The sequence below is a fragment of the Hyla sarda genome, chromosome 1, assembly GCF_029499605.1.
Source record: "Hyla sarda isolate aHylSar1 chromosome 1, aHylSar1.hap1, whole genome shotgun sequence".
In the NCBI taxonomy this organism is placed as follows: domain Eukaryota; kingdom Metazoa; phylum Chordata; class Amphibia; order Anura; family Hylidae; genus Hyla; species Hyla sarda.
Genome location: NC_079189.1, coordinates 543909460 through 543933853, shown reverse-complemented (window position 1 = coordinate 543933853; position 24394 = coordinate 543909460). Strand labels below are relative to the sequence as shown.

General features: G+C 42.8%; 1 protein-coding gene across 1 annotated transcript in view; it reads left to right on the top strand.

Annotated features, from left to right (window-relative positions):
• The window catches only part of IPO11 (importin 11), a 494099-nt gene that overhangs the window by 88573 nt on the left and 381132 nt on the right, over positions 1-24394 (top strand). The window contains exons 6-7 of the mRNA XM_056541414.1: positions 14621-14753; positions 20457-20515. Of these exons, the coding sequence (XP_056397389.1) occupies positions 14621-14753; positions 20457-20515 (192 nt within the window). The remainder of the gene's footprint in view (positions 1-14620; positions 14754-20456; positions 20516-24394) is intronic.

Below are 24394 nucleotides of genomic sequence, written 5' to 3'. Positions count from 1 at the left end.
CAAACTGTGACCCTCCAGATGTTGCAAAACTACAACTCCCAGCATGCCCGGACAGCCAAAGGCTGTCTGGGCATGCTGGGTGGTGTAGTTTTGAAACTCCTAGAAGCAGCAGTGAGGATCACTTTACAGCGATCTTCACTGCTGCCTCCTCCACTTGCCTGCCGCCGCTGCCTCCTCCACTTGCCTGCCGCCACTGCCTCCTCCAGTTGCCTGCCGCCGCTGCCTCCTCCAGTTGCCTGCCGCCGCTGCCTCCTCCAGTTGCCTGCCGCCGCTGCCTCCTCCAGTTGCCTGCCGCCGCTGCCTCCTCCAGTTGCCTGCCGCCGCTGCCTCCTCCACTTGCCTGCCGCCGCTGCCTCCTCCACTTGCCTGCCGCCGCTGCCTCCTCCACTTGCCTGCCGCCGCTGCCTCCTCCACTTGCCTGCCGCCGCTGCCTCCTCCACTTGCCTGCCGCCGCTGCCTCCTCCACTTGCCTGCCGCCGCTGCCTCCTCCACTTGCCTGCCGCCGCTGCCTCCTCCACTTGCCTGCCGCCGCTGCCTCCTCCACTTGCCTGCCTCCTCCACTTGCCTGCCGCCGCTGCCTCCTCCACTTGCCTGCCGCCGCTGCCTCCTCCACTTGCCTGCCGCCGCTGCCTCCTCCACTTGCCTGCCGCCGCTGCCTCCTCCACTTGCCTGCCGCCGCTGCCTCCTCCACTTGCCTGCCGCCGCTGCCTCCTCCACTTGCCTGCCGCCGCTGCCTCCTCCACTTGCCTGCCGCCGCTGCCTCCTCCACTTGCCTGCCGCCGCTGCCTCTTCCACTTGCCTGCCGCCGCTGCCTCCTCCACTTGCCTCCGCCGATCCCAGGTCCCTGCTGCCTGCTCTGGTATGTCCCCACCGCAGCTCTCATCTTCTCCTGCTCTCCCTAGACTTCTAGGGGTGGGCAAAGCGGGGGGAAACTAACCCCCCCAGTCAGCTGAGACACTGTGATTGGTCCACAGGGACCAATCACAGTGATCGCTGACCAGGACCATCCACAGATGGTCTTGGGGGGGGGGGGCCTGCAGAAGTTGTCTCCTGCTGGTAACAGCGGGACTTCCGCCAGTTAACTTGTGCCGCACAACTAAGTGACATATGTAAACATCATGATGCGCGAACTACCAGCATAACATGATGTTTATGTAAGTCATTCTATGGGAAGGGGTTAATTTTACAAAGTCAGAGGTGTGAATGGGGAGCAGGTGTCTTAAATTGTTGTTGCTCTCACAGTTTCTTATACTGGTCACTGAAAGTTTAACATGTCACCTCATGACAAACAACTCTCTGAGGTTCTGAAAAAAAAGAATTGTTGCTCTACATAAAGATGGCCTAGGATATATGAAGTTTGTCAAGACCCTGAACCTTATCTGCAGCACGGTGGACAACACCATACATCGGCTTCACTGGACAGGTTCCGCTTAGAACAGGCCTCACCATGGTTAACCAAAGAAGTTGAGTGCATGTGTCCAGCATCATATCCAGAGGTTGTCTTTGGAGAATAGATGCATGAGTGCTGCCAGCAGTGCTGCAGAGGTTAAAGGGATGGGCCAGCCTGTCAGTGCTCAGACCTTACACCACACACTGCATCAAATTGGTTGGCATGGCTGTTGTCCCAAATGGAAGCCTCTTCTAAAGATGAAGCACAAGAAAGCCCACAGTCAGTCTACTGAAGACAAGCAGACTAAAGACAAGGATTACTGGAACCATGTTCTGTGGTCTGATAAGACCAAGATTAATTTTTTTGGTTCAGATGGTGTCAAGTGTGTGTGGAGGCAACAAGGTGAGGAGTACAAAGACAAGTGTGTCTTGCCTACAGTCAAGCATGGTGGTGGGAATGTCATGGTCTGGGGCTGTATGGCACTGAGAAGATATAGTTTATTGAAGGAACCATGAATGTCAACATGTCCTGTGACATACAGAAGCAGAGCATGATCCTCTACCTTCAGAGATCGGGCCGCAGGGCAGTATTCCATCATGATAATGACCCCAAACATCTCCAAGACCACCACTGCCTTCCTAAAGAAGCTGAGGTAAATGTGATGGACTGTTCAAGCATGTCTCCAGACCTAAACCCTATTGAGCATCTTTGGGGCATCCTCAAATGGAAAGTGGGGGAGCACAAGGTCTCTAACATCCACCAGCTCTGTGATGTCATCATGGAGGAGAGGATGAGGACTCCAGTGACAACCTGTGAAGCTCTGGTGAACTCCATATCCAAGGCAATGTTAAAAAATAATGGTGGCCACACAAAATATTGACACTTTGGGCCCAGTTTGGACATTTTCACTTTGGGGTGCACTCACTTTTGTTGCCGAGGCTTAGATATTAATGGCTGTGTGTTAAGTTATTTTGAGGGATCACAATTTTGAGCGCTGTTATACAGGCTGTATACTCACTACTTTACATTATAGCAGACTGTCATTTCTACTGTGTTGTCACATGAAGAGATAGAAGAAAATATTTACAGAATGTGAGGGGTGGACTCACTTATGTGAGATACTGTATATAAACCTAATAAAACCTTGCAGCAAGTATTCTACTTTTTTTTTTTTCCAATTAGAGCTGTAATACTCAGGGTTCCCCTGTTGGTGGAGCTGTGTAACAAGTTTCGGATAAAGAAACAATCAAAAAAAAAATAAAGTACACACCACTTTGAAGTTCCTCTAATACAAAAAAGAATATGTAAGTAATAGTATGGGTAAAAATAGCCCAAAAAAGGATTATTACAGTTTGCTGACTATTAGTGACATTTACATAACTTTAAGAAAAAGAGGGGAAGAATGGATTAAGCAGAATGATGTAACCAGTCATATACAGTATTATACATAGGGATTCTGTAGCTGTTCTAACCTTGTGTATATTGGAGGGAATGATATGTTCTTATATATATAAAAGATTTTAGTGTTTCTAGGTATCCCATGTAGCTGCTTTGTAAATGTTACAGTGGTTGTATAGAAGACATATAGGTGATGCAGTTTTGGAGCGATAAGTGTAACAGAAATAAACCAATATGTGAAGTGCATACAGGCTTCATTAGGAATACATATAGGAACGTGTGCACTGGCAGAAGCTATACTTAGTATTGTTTGTTACTGTGGATAGTACGTGTCCCGCTCATTGTTGGCTTTTAAAGGCTTTCTCGCTATGATCGATGTGGGAAGTATGAAGCTGTCAGTCATGGCTAGTGGGAAGTTTCTGACTCATGAATGACTCGTTTTTTTGGACTTGTAACACCCACAGTAGCATTAAGAACACACGTTTTTCTTCCATGTCAACTTAAAGAAGCACTCTTGTTTTTTGTTTTACCATCTGTTTTATACCAGCACAGCTGCATCTAAATGTTTTATTACTCTAACTTGGTCATGTGATCGCCAGTCTGACTCAAAAAAAAGTTGCTTAATGTGATTGACAAGATGTCAGATCTGGGTTCTGACTTCCTGTAAACTTAAGGATGACATCAGCTCCTTCCAGATCCCCTCTTTCTAGTTTCCAGACCCATACCCTCCCTGATCTGTATAATCCTGCTGCTGCTATTTCTGTGGAATCAGAATATATATATAAATATATATATACAGTGATCCCTCAACTTACAATGGCCTCAACATACAATAGTTTCAACATACAATGGTCTTTTCTGAACCATTGTAACTTGAAACCAGACTCAACATACAAAGCTATGGAATCTGCGAAACGTGTCAATGACTGGAAGAACCGACCAATCAGAATGGATATTTCACTGGTAAAACCGGTGTAATCCTAAAGTGCATGCACTGACTGGTGTCTGGTAGCGCCCCCTACAGTACAGGGAGGTATTACATGTTCTGTACTCTTTACCTCTGCCAGGGTTACCTGCTCCTTTGGACACCAGGTGAGGACGGCTCCATTTTCCTTTTTTTAGGACACTGTGTGTTCTGTACAGGACCCTGAAGAAGCTTCTGTCCTCTACATAGACCAGTGTTTCCCAAAGAGGGTGCCTCCAGCTGTTGCAAAACTACAACTCCCAGCATGCCCGGACAGCCTTCGGCTGTCCGGGCATGCTGGGAGTTGTAGTTTTGCAACATCTGGAGGCACTCTGGTTGGGAAACAATGACATAGACAGTGATTTACAGCTCCCAGCAGATCTTTCTTACTTTTATATGTAAGGATTTGCTTTATCTATATTACGTATCTACTTATTTTTCTTAATCTTCACTTTTTCCTATTTTCAGATGACATTTTGGTGGCTTCAGAACCAATTACCAGGTTTCCATAGAGTTATGGTCTCAACATACAATGGTCATCCTGGAACCAATTAATATTGTAACGTGAGGGACTACTGTGTGTTTATATATATATATATATATATATATATATATATATATATATATATATATATATAGTAGGAATATACACTTCACCTGATTTTTCTGTTTTTGCTTGGATTTTCCCAACATCATGGCAAAAATCAGAAGCAGTGGTTAGACCAAGGTACCTGTAGCAGATCCTGTATGAACTCGATTTTTAAAGGGGTATTCCGGTGAAAAACATTATTTTTTTCTTATCAACTGACTCAAGAATGTTAACTAGATTTGTAAATTACTTCTATTAAAAAAATCTTAATCCTACCAGTACTTATCAGCTGCTGAAGTTGAGTTGTTCTTTTCTGTTTGGCAACAGTGCTCTCTGCTCACACCTCTGTCTGTCTCAGGAACTGTCTAGAGTAGGATCAAATCCCCATAGCAAACCTCTCCTGCTCTGGTAAGTTCCTGAGAAACACAGCGGCATCAGCAGAGAGCACTGTTGTCAGACAGAAAAGAACAACTCAACTTCAGCTGCTAAGTACTGAAAGGATTGAGATTTTTTAATAGAAGTCATTTAAAAATCTGTTAAACATTCTGGAGTCAGTTGATATGAAAAACATTTCACTGGAATACACCTTTAAGTGGCAAAATGACTTTTTATGTTGCTTATTAAAGAATCAACATGAAGCTCTGTTATTCCCCTAATGGCGGATGTATTGCGTTGGAAACTGGACAGGGACTAAAAATGTGATTTATGTCTTAGGCCAGTGGTCTCCAAACTGTGGACCTCCAGATGTTTAAAAACTACAACTCTCAGCATGCCTGGTCAGCTGTTTGCTGTCCGGGCATGCTGAGAGTTGTAGTTTTGCAACATCTGGAGGTCCACAGTTTGGAGACCACTGTCTTAGGCTATTGAAACTTTTTTGTATGTATTTTTTTTTCCAAGTTTTCTACAGTGGACTCTCTAATGCTAGATATTGTATTGGAAAAAATATATACACTTCACCTGATTTTTCTGTTTTTGCTGTGATTTTCCCAACATCATGGCAGTAATGATAATATTTTACAGCAATTCTGCAAATCATGAAAAAACCATCACATTTTTACCACGGTTTTGGAAAATCTCAGCAGAAAAATGTGTGAACATAGCCTGAAGACTTGTTATTATAGGTCAAATCTCTTTTTCTTTATGGCAAAAAAAAAGCGCACTTTGAATTAAAAAACATATGCATCAACACATAATTTCAAGTGACTCCAACTTATGAATCTAATGAGTTCACCTGAGTGAACTCCAGCACCAGCAGTCTGACCAGATGACCAAGTGCAGTGATCAAACACCACACCCAAAGCCAGAGGATTCATGGGAAATGTAGGCAGCATTACAGAACCATTTCAGTGTTTAATTGTAAGCCAACATGAAGCATTTTTCATGCCTGCTACATCAGCTAAAACACGTAAGCAGAATGCACACAAAAGAACCTCTACAATATACTCTAATGTACTCCTAGCGGTCTAGTACTTATGTCAGTGGAGCACAACCATTTCTAGTCTGAGAGTCTTATTGTCAGATTGAGCCAATTGTAACAACTCAATAACCTCAAAGTGTTAGTCATTTAAGAAAAAACAAAAAAACTACTTTTGACATTTCACACAGACATGTCAAAAGTTTTGATCGGTCAGGGCCTTAATGCTCAGATCTTTACCAATTTGTATATAGTCAGGAGGAGCATGCGGCTGTCTGCTTTGCTCACCACGTAGTACAACTCGCTGCAGAAGATGGGGTCCATAGACTTATAATAGAGCTTGTCTTCTGCAATAATCTGGATCAGGCAGCCAGCCTTGGAGAAAGGCACACAGCTGCCGGAGCCTCCTGGCTATATGAAGGAATCGGTGAGCCTCTACATTAATGTTTGATTGACTTGATAAAAGTTTCTTGAATGACAGTAATGCTTTAAAGGAGTACTACCATATGAGACATTGATGTCTGATCGGTGCTGGTTACAATTTCTGGAGCTTCCACCTGTTAGGAGAATGGGGGGTCCCCTTCTCTGCACGCATGCGCCTATTTCTCTCTCTATTGTAGTTTATATAGGTTGCTGTAACAGCTGATACGGCACTCATGCATGCCCACCTCTCCACCTGATCTACTCCTTTCTTGAGGGCTGTGAAGGGGTACAAAAACCTGTATTCTGCCAATGTATAGGCGTCCCAGAATTGCCCGAACAATGCACCATTAGCAATTGTACCTGTTTCCATCATATGCCTTAGGCTGGGTTCACACCACGTTTTTGTAATACAGTTCCCGTATCAGGTTTTTGATGAAAAACGGATTCCTCAAAACCGGACTAAACTGTATCAAAACGGGTGTACAAATTTTAACCCGTATACGGTTTGAAAAAATGATGTCCGGTTGCATCTGTTTTTAAGGGAAAAAAAAATACATTTTTAACTTTTCACTCCATTATGAATAAAGTTTCACTTGTTTGATTGAAATTCCAAGTAAAAAAAAATTTGTGTGAAAAAATGGATGGTGCAAACCGGATGGAACTGTACGCAGATACTGTTCTGTACGGTTCCCATTGACTCCCATGTTAAAAAACAAAACAAAAGTATAAGGTTTCCATACGGTTTTTCACCCGGACTAAAAACCGTGGTAGGCCACGGTTTTGGGGACGGGAAAAAAAAAAAAAAACGTACAATATGCAAAACAGACACAACCGGTCAATGCATCCGGTTTTCAATACGGTTCCGTATGGTTTTTACATTAAAAAACGTATACGGGAACTGTATTGCAAAAACTTGGTGTGAACCCAGCCTTACTCGTCTCTGATACGCAAAATATACATGACAGCTATCCGAAAAAGACAAGCATGTCTGTGACTAGATGGCTTGGACCACACAGAATGGAATCATGGATCGCATGTGGCCCCTGGGGTTGTGCAGCACACCCCTAATATGCACTATAAGGACAAGCACATTGTTTTTGCTACTGTTTTCTGCCAAGCTTAGGTAGTTATTGACTGGGTGCCCAATTACAAAATAACAAGCCTTTTGGTGTGGTTTGTATTTTTTTTATTTTTTTATTTTTCAAATTAAATGTTTATTTAATTATGTAGAAACACAACAAGTACAAATAAAGGTAACAATCACCATCGGGCTATATACAGACAAAAGGGTCAGCAGCTCAGGTATATTGACTTTTCAAATGGTATGATATAATGTGTCCAGTAACACGTGGGGAGACTGGACTTCGCCTTCAGCAATAGCAACGGAAGGATGAGCAATCAAACCCAGAATAGGTCGAGAACAAGTCACATATCTCAGTGTAGTCTCTAGCAACCTTCGAGTGAATCGAGGCAAATGGAGCGAATGCAAGTCCGTGGGTGTTCAAAGTACAAAATAACAAGATTGAGAGGTCGACAATGTAATGAGCGGTAACATAGGCACTAGTTGTCGCAAGAAAGGTGCGTTCTCCAGTAACTGGCAACAAGAAACATAAGAAGACAACATCTAAGATAAGTGAAAGGGCAATCAGGGAAGGTATTTTTTTTATCAAGCGGTTAATACTGGGTCCATTTGTAATGAATGGATACATATACTCATGGGGGGAGATTTATCAAAACCTGTTCAGAGGAAAAGTGTCTGAGTTGCCCATAACAACCAATCAAATCGCTTCTTTCATTTTTAAAAAGGCCTCTGAAAAATGAAAGAAGCAATCTGATTGGTTGCTACGGGCAACTGAGCAACTTTACTCTGGAAAGGTTTTGATAAATCTCCCCCATGGACATTATGTTCTGGGTGTATGCAGGTTGGCCCTGTGGGCAACCCAGGCCTCTGAAGTAAAACTATGGTGGCCGATTAGTTTAAAAAGCCCATGGTGTGCAAGTTCTCAGAATTGGTGACTAAGAGGTGTCTGAACTCACTTAGGATGGAAAAAACTAAAGTTAGTTGGGTCCTTAAGGTGTTAAAAGATACATATTTAAAGGGGTACTCTGCCCCTAGACACCTTATCCCCTAACCAAAGGATCTCCCTGCTGCACCCGGCATTTGTTTAGAGCGTTGGGTTCAGCGCTGGAGACTCGTGACATTACGGCTATGCCCCCACAATGCAAGTCTATGGGAGGGGGCATGATGGCTGTCACGCCCCCTCCCATAGACTTGCATGGAGGGGGCATGGCTGTGACGTCACGAGCAGACCGTGACGTCACGAGCCTCCACCCCGCATCACCAGTCATCTGGCCTGGCTCCGTGCACCTGATGTCTGGGGTGCTGAAGCAGAGATTGCGGGGGTCCCCAGCAGCGGGAACCGACATCTTATCCCCTATTCTTTGGATAGGGGATAAGATGTCTAGGGTCAGAGTACCCCTTTAAGGTAGAGGTGGCTGCTCGTGCGCATTGATCTCTCTACTCCGGTCTATGCTAGTTAGTGAAACAGCCAGACAAACAGAAGGGAGACCTCCACCTGAGGATATATTATACATTTCTAAGATTGGAAACCCTTTTAGAATGTTACAAAACTGGGCTCAGTCTTAGCCATCATCAGGGTAAAATATACTATATATTTTTGTAGTAAGGGAGCCTGTTTGTGTTTCCTGATGCCTGTACTTCGGGCAGCATAAAAAAGATGCCTAGTTCTTTTTAACATACAAACTGAAAAGTCACTATACTATGGAAGACAACCAGAATATTCTTACTGGTATTAATACAAGAGAAAGACAAACTAGAGTAGACTTTGCAAACTGTTTTGACTTTTTAGGTGTTCCAGAATAAGCCTTAATACAAAAACTAAAGAATAGTGGCACATTTCTAGGTGCATTAGTTATGTGGCCCCTGGGATTTGTCCAGAGATACAATGTCAGTAAGAGGCAGCCAAATCAATTTTGGGAAATGACACAAACCTGACATGCCGAAGCCCTCCACATATTGCATGTGGAATGACTCTCTGTATATTCCTAGACTGTGTAAATATTATATTCGAATTAGATATGGATTAGTTGTCCACTTGCTGTCAAAGAAGTCTCATATTTTATTCTTTCCTTGAGGCAATGAGCAGGTTATGAGCCGGTATCCCCAGCGCACATGTATGGGTGCTTAACTTGCTTCCTTTTTCTTGTGCAGCGCAGGAATAATAAACCCAGAGCAGATGCTGTGCTACCTGCTTACATTTCTTTTAAGTGGCCCATTAGCCCAATCAGGTTTTCATGCAGTTTGCTACCACGCGGTGATAATTGATGTCTATTGATGAACACTCTTTGACGGTAAAAAAATAAAATAAAAAGACGATTTTTGACAAGTGGCTGCGCTACATCCTTATTGATATTTTGCGGCCTTACTTTTCTAGATAAAGTAGAAAGTATAATCATACATCTCTTCTTGAGCATACAGAGATAATTATTTTACTTCAGTAATTGAAATCCTCATCAATGAAACATTTCACTTTGAGCCTTACACCTGCTGCAGTTTTAGAATTTGCTAAATGCATTTGTGAAAGCGAAGCAAATTTTCGGAGAAAGTCACAAATGAGACCAGTTTTAAAGGAAACCACCTGCGTAGGCCACATAGGAATTCAATTCTTAGAAATGTTTTTGTATTTTTCTTTTAATAACATAACCTAGACTGCCATCTGAAGAGCCCAGTAAATAGTATCTATACTGTACAATTTACCCAAAATGACTTGTACAATAATAGTCCATAAGAAGAAAGGACAATATCGGCACTCACCAATTCGGCTTGTAAGTCTTCTTTATTGACACATACTCACATTCGGGGTACAGAAGAGAGGGGTGGTGGGGGACAGTGGATGACGACCGAGCTCCTGTTTCGCACATACGAAACAGGAGCTCGGTCGCCATCCACTGTCCCCCCACCACCCCTCTCTTCTGTACCCCGTATGTGAGTATGTCTCAATAAAGAAGACTTACAAGCCGCATTGGTGAGTGCCGATATTTTCCTTTCTTCTTATGGACTATACTTGAACACTGCTTTATATAGCTGAGCACCACCTACGGCAACACGGCAACACCAGTATCCATCTGCCGGCATAATCCCAGGACACAGTGCCGCACTATCCTTTTTGTGAATGACTTGTACAATAAATTGTTATTCTTTCTAATCATGTTCCTATCTGTTGGCACTAGGTCCTTTGTGACTCTGTGTCCTAAAAAGCCTGAACTTTCCCTGCATAGTATAAAAAGTAGAGCTACATAATCAAATGTAAAACGAATGTGTTTTGTGCTGTGGGACAGATTGCGTTTTAGTTCCTTGTTCTTTTAGCATTAAAATCCACAAAAATGTTATATATATTTTTATGTCTAGTTCTTGTTTATTTGAGCCATTGGCATTGTCTATGTAAAATAAGGTCAAGGATTACCCTGGAGTTAGCAGTCAAGGGTTGAGCTCTTCTCCTGAATTCCACTCACATTGTGGTTTCTTTCTTTTCCATCTCACGTGTTTGAAGTGCTAAGAGTTTATTGCAGAAATCCAACCTGTCCTACAAGTGCTCGAGGAGTGTTTATCCTTTCTACTGCTCAGAGTCTAGAGCTGGGAATAAAAAGGAGACACCCACGCAGTTTGTGTTACGGTGAGAAATGTCCCCTCTGAGATGCATCTCCGGTTCATGAGGAATGCTAGTGTTCCTCTAGTACGCTCTCAGTAATAGTCAGAAATGGGATTGGCTGTAGGAATTGTGAACAGGTGAAATGTGTCTTACAGATACATTGGAGAAAACTGAGCCTGCTACATTTGTCCCCATGAGGCCTCGGTTTTTAGTTCAATAATAAAGTGTTCTCATATTATGCAATGGATGTTCACTATTCACTTGCTTTTCACTGTAGGTATGTGTGGTTATTTGTCTTTATTTGTCTTTTCTATTGTCTAAAATTATTTACTATCTAATGTCAGTGGAAACTGGGAATACACTGGATTTTGGTGTCACAGCTCGAACATTTGTAGCCCTGAGGGCTGACATTGCATGTAAAATGTATTCAGATTTGATTTGCAGAAAGAGTCTTGTTGCAAGTGAAAGTCAATAAGTTGTATGAGGTTATAAAAAAAAATAAATGTTATCCTTCCCACATCACCTTAGTCCATGGGCTGTGTCTGATATTAAAGGGGTTCTCCGGTGCTTAAACATCTTATCCCCTTTCCAAAGGATAGGGGATAAGATGCCTGATCGCGGGGGTCCCGCCGCTGGGGACCCCCGGGATCATAAACGCGGCACCCCGTTTGTAATCAGTCCCCGGAGCGTGTTCGCTCCGGGTCTGATTACGGGCGACTACAGGGTGGGCGGCGTGTGACGTCACGCCTGCGCCGACGTGTGACGTCATGCTCTGCCCCGCAATGCAAGCCTACGGGAGGGGGCGTTTGGGCATTTGGTGGCTGACTTTTTTTCCCCAGTGTATGTAAGAATATTTCCATTTTATGGTATGCGATAGAGCGTGTTTTGTTGTTAGCTAGATGATCCACATGCTGCTTTATGAAATTAGCAGCAGACAAATGAGCAGTAGGGCCCTGTAGACTTCTATTAGGGCTCCATATGGCACATGTACATGCACATGTGCATCCATAAGGGCAAAGTTGCAGTAGCATATTATGTCTTAAAGGGTATGCACAACTTTGTCCTTGTTTATAGATTTGTTTTGTTAATGAAAAATAGTCTACATTAAAAATTTTCTACCATTCTATTGCTGTAAGGCTTGAGAAACTTTATTGTATAGTTACCTATCCTGCGGAATGTGCCATATATCTGAGAGCACATTGCTTCATGCTCCTTCAGCTCTCCCTGCTCTTTTCCTCCTTTTTCATAGTGAAAAGGCCTCTATACACATTAATGAAAAGTTAGCTGAACTTGCTTTTTCATCGGCATCGGCTAATTGTCTGTGTGGAGGTCAGGCATGTGGGATTAGGTGTCATTTGAATTTTGTGTCCCTACCCCTATGTTTGCATCTACGTTTTGAGCCTTGGTGATATTGGCCTTGGTTAAAAAGGGGCCCCAACCCCCTGACAAATATTTAATCAGCATCAGCATGTACCTCTCCTCTACTTATCAGCTTACTTGTAGGCGGCAGGGCTTAAGGTGCCTGTGCCTACAAGATAAAGGGACAGAACAGGGAGCCTTTAGTTCTCTGCTCTGCTACTGGAAAGCGGCACTTGCTTCAGGATCCGGAGCATATAGCCCTGGATTCCCAGATCGCCGCTTGCATCAGAATATGGGCAGTTTAGACAGTCGCTCAAACTGCCAATATTATAATGCACCCCTGAGCCCAAAACTTAAAGGGGTATTCCACTGGCCAGCATTTGGAACATTTAGTTCCGAACGCTGTTTGCACGCGCTGCAGGGGTTGGTCACATCCCCTTGTGACGTCACATCACGCCCCATTAATGCAAGTCTATGTGAGGGGGCCTCACACCCGCCCCCATAGACTTGCATTGAGGAGGCATGACCAACCCCCGCAGCGCGCAAACAGCGTTTGGCACTAAATGTTCTGAATGCTGGCTGGTGGAGTACTCCTTTAACTTTTTAACTCAAGTTAACCACTAATATGTAGAAATTATTTTTTTTCCAGATCAAAGGTGTCCATGGCTTTTAAGCCCCTTTTTTGGCCTATATTCCTCCTAAACACCTACAAGAGGATCGGTGACAGAAATTTTACCTTGTATGATTTATATCTTATTGATTCTTAGTCACAGCCTGTTTCATAGTCCAGAGCTCCATTCACAATGCTGTGTTGGTTGTTATTCTCTTCAGTTCCCTTTTTTTACTTGAGGGGTGACTGGTATAAAAACTGATGGTGATTTTCTGGAATGTAAATCACTAGGATATTTGTATTGACATTAAAAGGGTACTCCACTGGAAAACTTTTATTTTTTTAAATCAACTGGTGTCAGAAAGTTAAACAGATTTGTAAATTACTTCTATTTAAAAATCCCAATCCTTCCAGTTCTTATCAGCTGCTGTATACTACAGAGGAAGTTCTTTTCTTTTTGAATTTCCTTTCTGCCTGACCACAAGTGCTCTCTGCTGACACATCTGTCCATGTCAGGAACTGTCCAGAGCAGCATATGTTTTCTATGGGGATTTTCTTCTGCTCTGGACAGTTCCTGACATGGGTGTAGTGAGGAAAAAGTGACCTTAGTGCAGGCGCTCGGAAGTCTAGAGAAATTTCACAGCGAAGTCATGGAAGTGAATTGAGTTCAGGCTTTATTAGATCTGTCAATCTGAAGAAGGGGTATGTTACACCCCAAAACGCGTTATTGATGCTATGAACTAATAAAGCCTGAACTCAATTCACTTCCATGACTTGGCTGTGAAATCTCTCTGGACTTCCGAGCGCCTACACTAAGGTCACTTTTTTCCTCACTACACCCAGTCTACCTCCAGGATCTTCCTCTGGATCCATCCTAAGACCTGTGGGCTTGCACAGAATCCTCTTCCTACCTCAGACAGAGGTTACATGCGTATATAATATACGCTCCAGGTGAGCGGCCATCCATTAGACCCCTTATCCACCCCACTTTTTTGTGGGGAACCCTTCATCTCCCATGCCTAGGCGCCTTTTTGGGCCACTCCCCCTTTTTTCTCTTTTCTACACAGTTCCTGACATGGACAGAGGTGTCAGCAGAGAGCACTGTGAACAGACAGAAAATAAATTCCTCTGTAGTATACAGCTGCTAATAAGTATAGGAAGGATTAAGACTTTTAATAGAAGTATATTCTATATCTGTTTAACTTTCTGGCATCAAGGAAAACCAGGAAATTTCAGCCCATAATCATGCAGAATTGTGAATTCAGTTCCGGACTATAATACGGACTGTAACTCGGGGTTAGAATAAGGTAAGTAACATGATGAATTTTCTTTTGATAGATTAGTTCTGTATTTAAACTTGTGCTCAGAAGGTGACGCACTTGGAGCCTTCTAGGGATGTATGGATCTTGGACGTTCAGTAATTTCCTTAAATCAGTTGTGTTGGCTGTAACATGTATTACATTACACTGCATTGTGGTTTTTTTTACTCTAAAGTCATAGGAGATTCTACTGACTCTGCTGGACTTTATAGACAGAGTAATTTTTCAAGTTAATTCTTTGAACTGCATAGAATACATCATTGTCAGTCACTTAAAGAACCGACTGACTGGAGTTTCCTGTAGATTAATCTTTCAGCAAATGTAAGGTGACTGGATGCTGAATGCCAATTTAGCTTTGATTTAGTAAAGTCCTGAGAAGCACTTAGCTCTGTTGGCATTTTTCTTTACACTTAACTTGTGTTTCTGGATCCACACGCAGATTGATCATTTCCAGCTCTGATCTTACTTTGTGTTTGCTTTCCAGCTGGCCGCCGAGATCTACAGCTTTGCATGCTGCCTTTGGAATCATCACGCTGACACCTTCCTGCAACAGATCTGCTCTGAAGGGGATACAGCAGCTGTTAGCTCCTTAGAAAGAGCCTCACTGTCATTAAAAGGTGCGCACTAAAGTTTATTCATGCAAATCAGAAGGGGTTAACTATGCATTAGTCCTACTGGGACTTGCTGAGCTGAAATGAAGTCCCTCATTCCAAATGGACCTTGCTCTGGAGCAGTGGTCTCCAACCTGCAGTTCTCCAGCTGTGTTCACAACTCCAATCATTTTTGACAATTGCAGGTTTTTCTGACATGCTGGAAATGACAGCTTTAGGAGATGTTCACACAGGTGGGTAGGCTGCAGATTTTTACACTGTGGGATGCTTCAACCACTTTGCCTCATCTTGCCTACTCCTCTCTCTGGTGGCTGTCTGGCAGCTGTATATATGTATATTGACTCTGCCCTAAGGGGTAGTTGGAGCTCTTCCCTCATCAGTACAGGAGACTATAATTGTTTAGCTTAAAGAAGCAATCCAGGTTTGAATTTATGCCTATATCATGCACATCACCATCACTAGTCCTACAGCACTATTTGTTTTATTCCAGATTAACTGCATCTATGTGTTTTATTACTCAAATCTGGTCATGTGATCTCCAGCCTGACTCTCCAAATCTACACGTGCCTAATGGTTACAACATTGTATGTCAAACTCTTTTGTCTGATGTCAAACTACCAGATCATCACCTACCAGATCCCCTACTTCTCGCCCCCAGACCTCGTTTAAAGGGGTACATCGGTGGAAAACTTTTTTTAAATCAACTGGTTCTAGAAAGTTTAACAGATTTGTAAATTACTTCAATTTAAAAATCTTAATCCTTACAGTACTTATCAGCTGCTGTATGCTCCACAGGAAGTTATTTTCTTTTAAAATGTATTTTCTGTCTGGCCACAGTGCTCTCTGCTGACACCTCTGTCCATGTCAGGAACTGTCCACAGCAGGATAGGTTTGCTGTGGGGGTTTTCTCCTGCTCTGGACAGTTCCTGACTAGTGATGAGCAGCATTGCCCATATTCGAATTTGTGATATTTCGCGAATATATAGACGAATATTCATCCTATATTCGCGAATTTCGCATATTCGTTGTATTCGCATATGTGAATATTCGCATAATCGCGTATTTGAGGAAGACACCAGTGAGGGGGTGGGCAACTTTACTATTGGTTGCTAGGGATGTTGTTGATAACCTCTGACAAGTGTATTTGCATCATTCTAATTGGCCCACAAGTGAAAAGAAGGAATATGGGCATATGCAAATATGGGCATATGCGGGAAAAAGCAAATATTTGCAATTTCGAATATATAGCGAATATATTCGCAATATTTGCGAATTAGCGATATTCGTGCTTAAAATAAAAAATCCAAATATTCGTGCCCAACACTATTCCTGACACGGACAAAGGTGTCAGCAGAGAGCACTGTAGTGAGACTGAAAAGAAAATAACTTCCTCTGTAGCATACAGCAGCTGATAAATAATGGAAGGATTAAGATTTTTATATAAAAGTAATTTACAAATCTGTTTAACTTTCTGGCACCAGTTGATTTAAAAAAAAAAAGAAAAATTGTTCCTTTGGAGTACCCCTTTAACCCCTTCAAGCTCCATCTGCTCTCTCTATGGAATGATGTTATATAGAAGTAATATACCTCACCTGAGGTTGTGTTCACACTGTTTTTTTTCCAGTATTTGCTGCAATTTTCCACAAAAATGGCGACTGTACTGTAATTGTGTAAAATATGATAAAAACTTTAAATTTTTACCACGGTTTTGTAAACTGCCTGAAAAAACAGGTAAAATGTAGTAACAACGTGTGAAAAAATGCAGTGAAAATTCTACATGTAAACACTGCATAAAGACGTCATATATTCATTAAACATGTCGACTGTGATCATAGGTCAAATGGCTTTCTTCTTATGGCAATATTTCCTTTCTGGAGTTCAAAACTTGACCAGTTGCCTATAACAACCAGTCAGATTACTTCTTTTAGTTTTCAGAGGCCTTATAGAAAACTAAAAATGCCATCAACTGGTCAACCTTCCCTCTGCACAGGTTTTGATAAATCCCTCCCATTGAGTATGAAAAGGCGTCAGAACTGCACAAGGTCCTCAGTGACCTCAACAATCCAGCACTAGCAGCCTAATTAGATAACCAGACTCAATAATCAAATGCCCAGCCAGTGCCAGAGGATTCATGGGAAATGTAGGCTGCCTTACAAAACCAAAATGGAGCCTATTGAATGCATGTCATATCGGCAAAAAGAGGTAAGCAAAATGCAGACACAAAAAACCCCACAACATTATTCTTTAATAGTAGCCTATGCTGCAGTAGGCAGTATAGAGGCAAAAAAAGTGCTTCTTCAACATTGCCCACTACACAACCTCTACCCTCCATCAGCTTGTTCCTGTGGGACTGTGTAAAAAGTCACTGAGCCAGTCGTTCATTTGCACTAAGGTGCACTATATCGCCATCTTTCAGATCCTCCATGTGTCGCACTTTAAAAAAGATTTGAAGACAGATGTGGAGATATGGTCATACATGAGTGCAGCTTTCCTTATTATAGTTCAGGGGTGACCAAACTTGCCCTATTAAATAGCATTCAGAATTTGAGGGCCACAAGCCATGCACATACATAAAAATTCACATATGCATGTAGGTAGTATTCATTCATAGGTATTATGCAACTACATATTAACAAATAATATAAATGCTATTAATTGTTAATCACAAAGTAAAAATATACATACATACAGCCCTCTGTATTTTGGGGCAGCCCCCTGTATGTTGTAGTCAGTAGTAGCCCCCTGTATACCCTTGTGAGGTGAAAAATTCAAACCCGTGAAAAAATCGGACCGCCCCAAGGGGCGGTCCGATTTTTTCACGGGTTTGAATTTTTCACCACACACCTGTGAGCAAACTTCGGAGAGCGAAGGGGAGGGGCGGTCCGATTTTTTCACGGGTTTGAATTTTTCACCTCACACCCTCACAGAAGTTACCTAGTGGCTGTTAAGTCCCTGCTGCTCTTCCTTACTGTAGTGTGAATAACAGAGATGGGGACCCCCATGCTCTTAAAAGGTAGGAGTCCTGGTAGTGTAACCAGAATCAGTCCTTTATGGCAGATGGTTTTCGTTTCAGTATTCCCCTTGGGACTGGTTCTGTTTGACTGTGTTGTGTTTAGACCAGAAAGGTTGTGCACTTCTTCCAGAGTGATTGACCCACAGCTATTCACTGACTTTAAATGTCATGTTATTCTTGTGCAAAGTTACATTCTGCTACAGTAATGGTTGTATATCAGTCATGATCTGTGGAAAGCTAGGTTACCAACCCCGGGGGCACTGCAATAGCTTCAGTCACTGGCTGCTACTTCTGAACTTATGTAGAAAGCCTTGACAACCCAGATAAGAGAACAACTCAATAAAAACTGCTTTTGGGAAGAATTGTAATAGTCATTCTATAGTGTGACCTTCTTTAAAGGAGATGTCCGGTGCTCACTTTTCTTATTTTATCCGTTCCGGGCTGAAAAATAAAAGAAAACACATTTTCTCTTACCTGCCTAGGCTCCCCCGGTGCTTCAGTACAGGTGTTCGGCTGTATTCTTCTTACTTCTTGTTAGCCTTGCACGTCACATGGAGCTTCAACCTATCACCGGCCGCAGCGATGTCCCGCCTCGGCCAGTGATAGGCTGAAGCTCCGTGTGACGTGTCGGGCTAACAGGAAGTAAGAAGAATACAGCCCGGGGACCGAACGCCTGTACCGGAGCACCGGGGGAGCGTATGCAGATAAGAGAGAGCTTATTTTCTTTTTTTTTGCAGCCCGGAACGGATACAATAAGAAAAGTGAGCACGGGACATGTCATTTAAAGAGATAAAATTCACTGTCTCTCCGGACATGTCTATTTAAAGGGGTACTCCCCTGGAAAAAAAATTTTTTTAATCAACTGGTGCCAGAAAGTTAAACAGATTTGTAAATTAGAAAGAAAACTAATGTGTGCAGCTCACAACCAAAGTCTGAGGTATATGTGGTTAAAATGATCAGTCCCCACTAATCGACAATAGTGAAAAGTCTCAATAGTAATATATTAACCACACCTCAAGAATGATACACAATGAACAAAAATTATAGACAGTTAGATTGATAGAAATGCAAAACAATTTATTATACAATGTTTGTCACAATATAAAATCAATTAAAAAATGTATTTGATAAAACATAAATAAAAATAAGACTGATAAAGCAATGGTGTATATAATGTTTTACCATTGGGCCCTAATGGTATATGAAATTGAATATAGCACTGCTGTTTGGGTGGTTGTTAGGTTATCGGCCGATTGTCCGGCATAAACTGTTAGTCCGGCAAATATGTGGCTATAGTGTGAAACAGTCTTTGGTTGACAGACTAGGTTGTTCAGATTAATAGGAATTGGTTGTCTCTCACCCTGTCCGCTGGTCTCCGTACTGCGACGGGCCAATGATGGTAAAATTGCTGTGTTGTAGGAGATGGTTAGAATCCGTCTAGCGGCGGGGGCTCTGGCAAGAGACTCCCATGTCGGAGGTCCGTAGCGTCGGCGTGTGGCTGTGTTGGTATCGGACCTCTACTTAGCAAGCCAAATCGGGATAGTTGTACATACAACAGCGTTTGAAGCAAGTCTGTGCGGCAGGTAGGTGAGGCTCCCAGCTGGTGTGATAAAAAGATGAATGGTTTGTTTCAGTGTGCCAGCTACTGGAGGAGCAGTGCATATTTCTAATGCTCTATTCAGACTGTATCCAGACCTAGACGCGTTTCAGGGCACTTAAATAGACCCCTTCTTCAGTAGGCAAAGAATATAAGTGACAGCAGCAAAGATTCTTTTTATATGTCAGTCCACATATGTTTTTCATTAGTGAGATAAGTTAAATCTGTGGAAGGGACTTGGAACACACAGAAAACAATGTTGGATTCATGGATCTTAAATGGGAACAGGATTCAATAATATAAATACTTCTATATACTTTATTTTAAAATAGATTTATAATAACAGACCGATATTGTGTTTATCAGGATTTGTGACCTTTTTACATAAGGAAGAAAAATAGAGAATTAGTCATATGCCCCCTCCCATATACTTGCATTGAGGGGGTGTGGTTGTGACACCAGCCATTTGGAAGTCTGGTGGTGTCGCAGCCGAGATTGCCGAGTATTATTTTTTTGTGCTTTTCAAAGCAGCACAAAAGACCTTTGAAAATGTGAGGAGGAAAAAAAAAGGTGTAAATAATATCGCTGGAACAGAAATTACAGTTGTTTTTTAGAATCTCCCCCATAGTATCAGTATTAGGAAGATGGAAAAGGAAAGTGATCTGTTCTTGAAATCTGTCGCAGTGCGCTTACGGAGTTATTAGCTCCATGTGTTATAGTAATGCCTCATGCCACTTTTTGAAGGATTTGTGAAGTTCGAAGCAAAAAAAAAAAAAAAAAAGCAGGTCATAATAAATGTTAACCTCTGAATGAAAATGGTGAAACACAGAAGAAAGAATGACAAATTACATCCTCGCTGAAAACAAGTGTGGATGAATGGACGAAATGCAAATTCCGACTACAAAGTGGATACAATCCAGATTTTGTGATCCATCAGTGTGTTGTGTCTCTGGAGGCCAGTGACTCCGGGAACCTTTCCAGTCATCTTGTCTTCATTTCTGTCATCTTCTTTCCGCCCTTTTTATTTTTCTTATTATTAGTTTGCAGAAATTGCCTATAATTGCTCACTATCTTCTTGTTTTGTATTTCTTTTTTTCAGTTCTGCGTAAACTGACTGTCCACGGGTTTGCCGATCCTCTCCAGAATGCAGACGCCATGGTAAGAGCACACATTGTCAATGTAAAGCCCCTGAATATTAAAAAGGTTCAGAACAGGAATAATGCGTTGTCAGGGCTTGTTCACATTAACATCAGTCCCCATTAGTTCATGCCGGTTTTCAAATCCGTTCTTGCCTTCTACAAACGCTGTAAATAGATCCCATTGATGTCAGTGGGATTTTTTTACAGTCCTTCGTCACCCGTTTGCACTCGTTTTGTTCCTATTCTGTTATTTTTAGCAAGGAAAAGATGTTGCACGTTTTTGAACCGTTATTACTTCTGAGCATGCTCAGAAGAGGCGAAAGGAGCAGACTCCTGCAGTGCTGAGGGACTACTACTACTCCCATCATTAAAGGAAATAGAAGCACAGAAAATGTGGGGATTCTGTCTCCAAGTGCAACTGTGTAAATAAGTCAGGATGCCAAATGGATACACAGGATACTTTTTTATTTTATTCGTACGTAAAGGGTACAACTGGACAACGCGTTTCGGCGTGTTCTCACTCCTTCCTCAGGTCCACAACAATAATTTTGCGGTGTCCTGCTGGTGTGTTCCTGTGTGTAGGTGGCCGCCCACACACAGGAACAAACCAGCAGGATGCCGCAAAATTATTGTTGTGGACCTGAGAATGTCGCTCCACTTATTTGCCATGATGAAGACACCAGCCCTAAAGCGTGGTTGTTACTTTTATAGTCCTCCATCTGAGGTAGGCAGCAGAAATGTGGCTTGAGAGTCTGTATTTAAGGGTCAGCCATGTGCTGTCCACTATAGAAACATAGAAGCAAGGGGAGAGATTTATCAAAACCTGTCCAGAGGAAAAGTTGCCCAGTTGCCCATAGCAACCAATCAGATCCCGTCTTTCATTTTTGAAAAAAACTCTGAAAAATGAAAGAAGTGATCTGATTGGTTGGTATGGGCAACTCAGCAACTTTTCCTCTTCACAGGTTTTGATAAATGTCCCCCATAGAGAAGAGTAAATATAAGGTAATGTATAAGGATTGCCAAACATTCAGACCATTAGTTGCAGGGTATAGTATGACATAGTGATAAGTAAGTGTCATTGGCAGTGCTCTGCCCGTGAATCCAATAGGCTTTCACTATAGAACATATATACTATACTATATATGTACTATATACAGTAGTACAGAAAAGGTGGCACTCACCACTTCCTTGCTGATCAGCTTTATTCATTAGAAGACTTTTGCAGAGGTACATGCACGTGCATCCAAAGAGCGAGCGACAATTGTTTAGCGCTTTGCACGATTCCTATTTAGCTGTTCCGATTATTGTGATCTAGGGAGTTGGAGCAGATACTATGTTATGGTTCTCTTAGGCTGCGTTCACCCAGCCGTCTTGAACCGTCCCATTCTTCTCCCGTCCCAAAAAAAAAAAAACGGACAAAAAAAAAATTTGGACCTGCTACTGTTCAGTTATTGAACCAAAAAAACAAACATTTTTTTGTTCTGAGCATGCTCAGAAGTAAAAACGGATGAAAAAATGGATTAAAAAAACGGATCCAAACGGATGACATTAAAGGTTCATCTGTTTTTCATAGACTTCAATGTTAAATTTACTGTATCTGTTTTTTCTGTGTTTTTTTGACGGAAGAAAAAATACTGCATGTGCCGTTTTCTCTGCCGTCAAAAAAAACGGAAATGAGTGCAGTCGGATACAAACGGATGTAAACAGATTGTAAAACAAATCCCATTTACATGAATGGGATTTTTTAAAAACAGTTTTTAATCAGACGGCCGTGTGAATGCACCCTTAAGCAGTCATAGTGCACAGAATGCTGTCAGTCATCACCGGGTTGTTGGTCTGGAGCAGTAGTTCATGAATATGGTGGACTACAGAGCTCGTGAATATGGTGGACTACAGAGTTCATGAATATGGTGGACTACAGAGCTTGTGAATATGGTGGACTACAGAGCTCGTGAATATGGTGGACTCCAGAGCTCATGAATATGGTGGACTACAGAGCTCGTGAATATGGTGGACTACAGAGCTTGTGAATATGGTGGACTACAGAGCTCGTGAATATGGTGGACTACAGAGCTCGTGAATATGGTGGACTATAGAGCTCATGAATATGGTGGACTACAGAGCTCGTGAATATGGTGGACTACAGAGCTCTTGAATATGGTGGACTACAGAGCTCGTGAATATGGTGGACTGCAGAGCTCGTGAATATGGTGGACTGCAGAGCTCGTGAATATGATGGATTGCAGAGCTCGTGAATATGGTGGACTACAGAGCTCGTGAATATGGTGGACTGCAGAGCTCATGAATATGGTGGACTACAGAGCTGGTGAATATGATGGATTGCAGAGCTCATGAATATGGTGGACTGCAGAGCTCGTGAATATGGTGGATTGCAGAGCTCGTGAATATGATGGATTGCAGAGCTCGTGAATATGATGGATTGCAGAGCTCGTGAATATGGTGGACTGCAGAGCTCGTGAATATGGTGGACTGCAGAGCTCGTGAATATGGTGGACTGCAGAGCTCGTGAATATGGTGGACTGCAGAGCTCGTGAATATGGTGGACTGCAGAGCTCGTGAATATGGTGGACTACAGAGCTCGTGAATATGGTGGACTACAGAGCTCGTGAATATGGTGGACTACAGAGCTCGTGAATATGGTGGACTACAGAGCTCGTGAATATGGTGGACTGCAGAGCTCGTGAATATGGTGGACTGCAGAGCTCGTGAATATGGTGGACTGCAGAGCTCCTGAATATGGTGGACTGCAGAGCTCCTGAATATGGTGGACTGCAGAGCTCCTGAATATGATGGATTGCAGAGCTCGTGAATATGGTGGACTGCAGAGCTCGTGAATATGGTGGACTGCAGAGCTCGTGAATATGGTGGACTGCAGAGCTCGTGAATATGGTGGACTGCAGAGCTCGTGAATATGGTGGACTGCAGAGCTCGTGAATATGGTGGACTACAGAGCTCGTGAATATGGTGGACTCCAGAGCTCGTGAATATGGTGGACTATAGAGCTCATGAATATGGTGGACTACAGAGCTCGTGAATATGGTGGACTACAGAGCTCTTGAATATGGTGGACTACAGAGCTCGTGAATATGGTGGACTGCAGAGCTCCTGAATATGGTGGACTGCAGAGCTCGTGAATATGGTGGACTGCAGAGCTCGTGAATATGGTGGACTACAGAGCTCGTGAATATGGTGGACTGCAGAGCTCGTGAATATGGTGGACTGCAGAGCTCGTGAATATGATGGATTGCAGAGCTCGTGAATATGGTGGACTACAGAGCTCGTGAATATGGTGGACTGCAGAGCTCATGAATATGGTGGACTACAGAGCTGGTGAATATGATGGATTGCAGAGCTCATGAATATGGTGGACTGCAGAGCTCGTGAATATGGTGGATTGCAGAGCTCGTGAATATGATGGATTGCAGAGCTCGTGAATATGATGGATTGCAGAGCTCGTGAATATGGTGGACTGCAGAGCTCGTGAATATGGTGGACTGCAGAGCTCGTGAATATGGTGGACTGCAGAGCTCGTGAATATGGTGGACTGCAGAGCTCGTGAATATGGTGGACTGCAGAGCTCGTGAATATGGTGGACTACAGAGCTCGTGAATATGGTGGACTACAGAGCTCGTGAATATGGTGGACTACAGAGCTCGTGAATATGGTGGACTACAGAGCTCGTGAATATGGTGGACTGCAGAGCTCGTGAATATGGTGGACTGCAGAGCTCGTGAATATGGTGGACTGCAGAGCTCCTGAATATGGTGGACTGCAGAGCTCCTGAATATGGTGGACTGCAGAGCTCCTGAATATGGTGGACTGCAGAGCTCCTGAATATGGTGGATTGCAGAGCTCGTGAATATGGTGGACTGCAGAG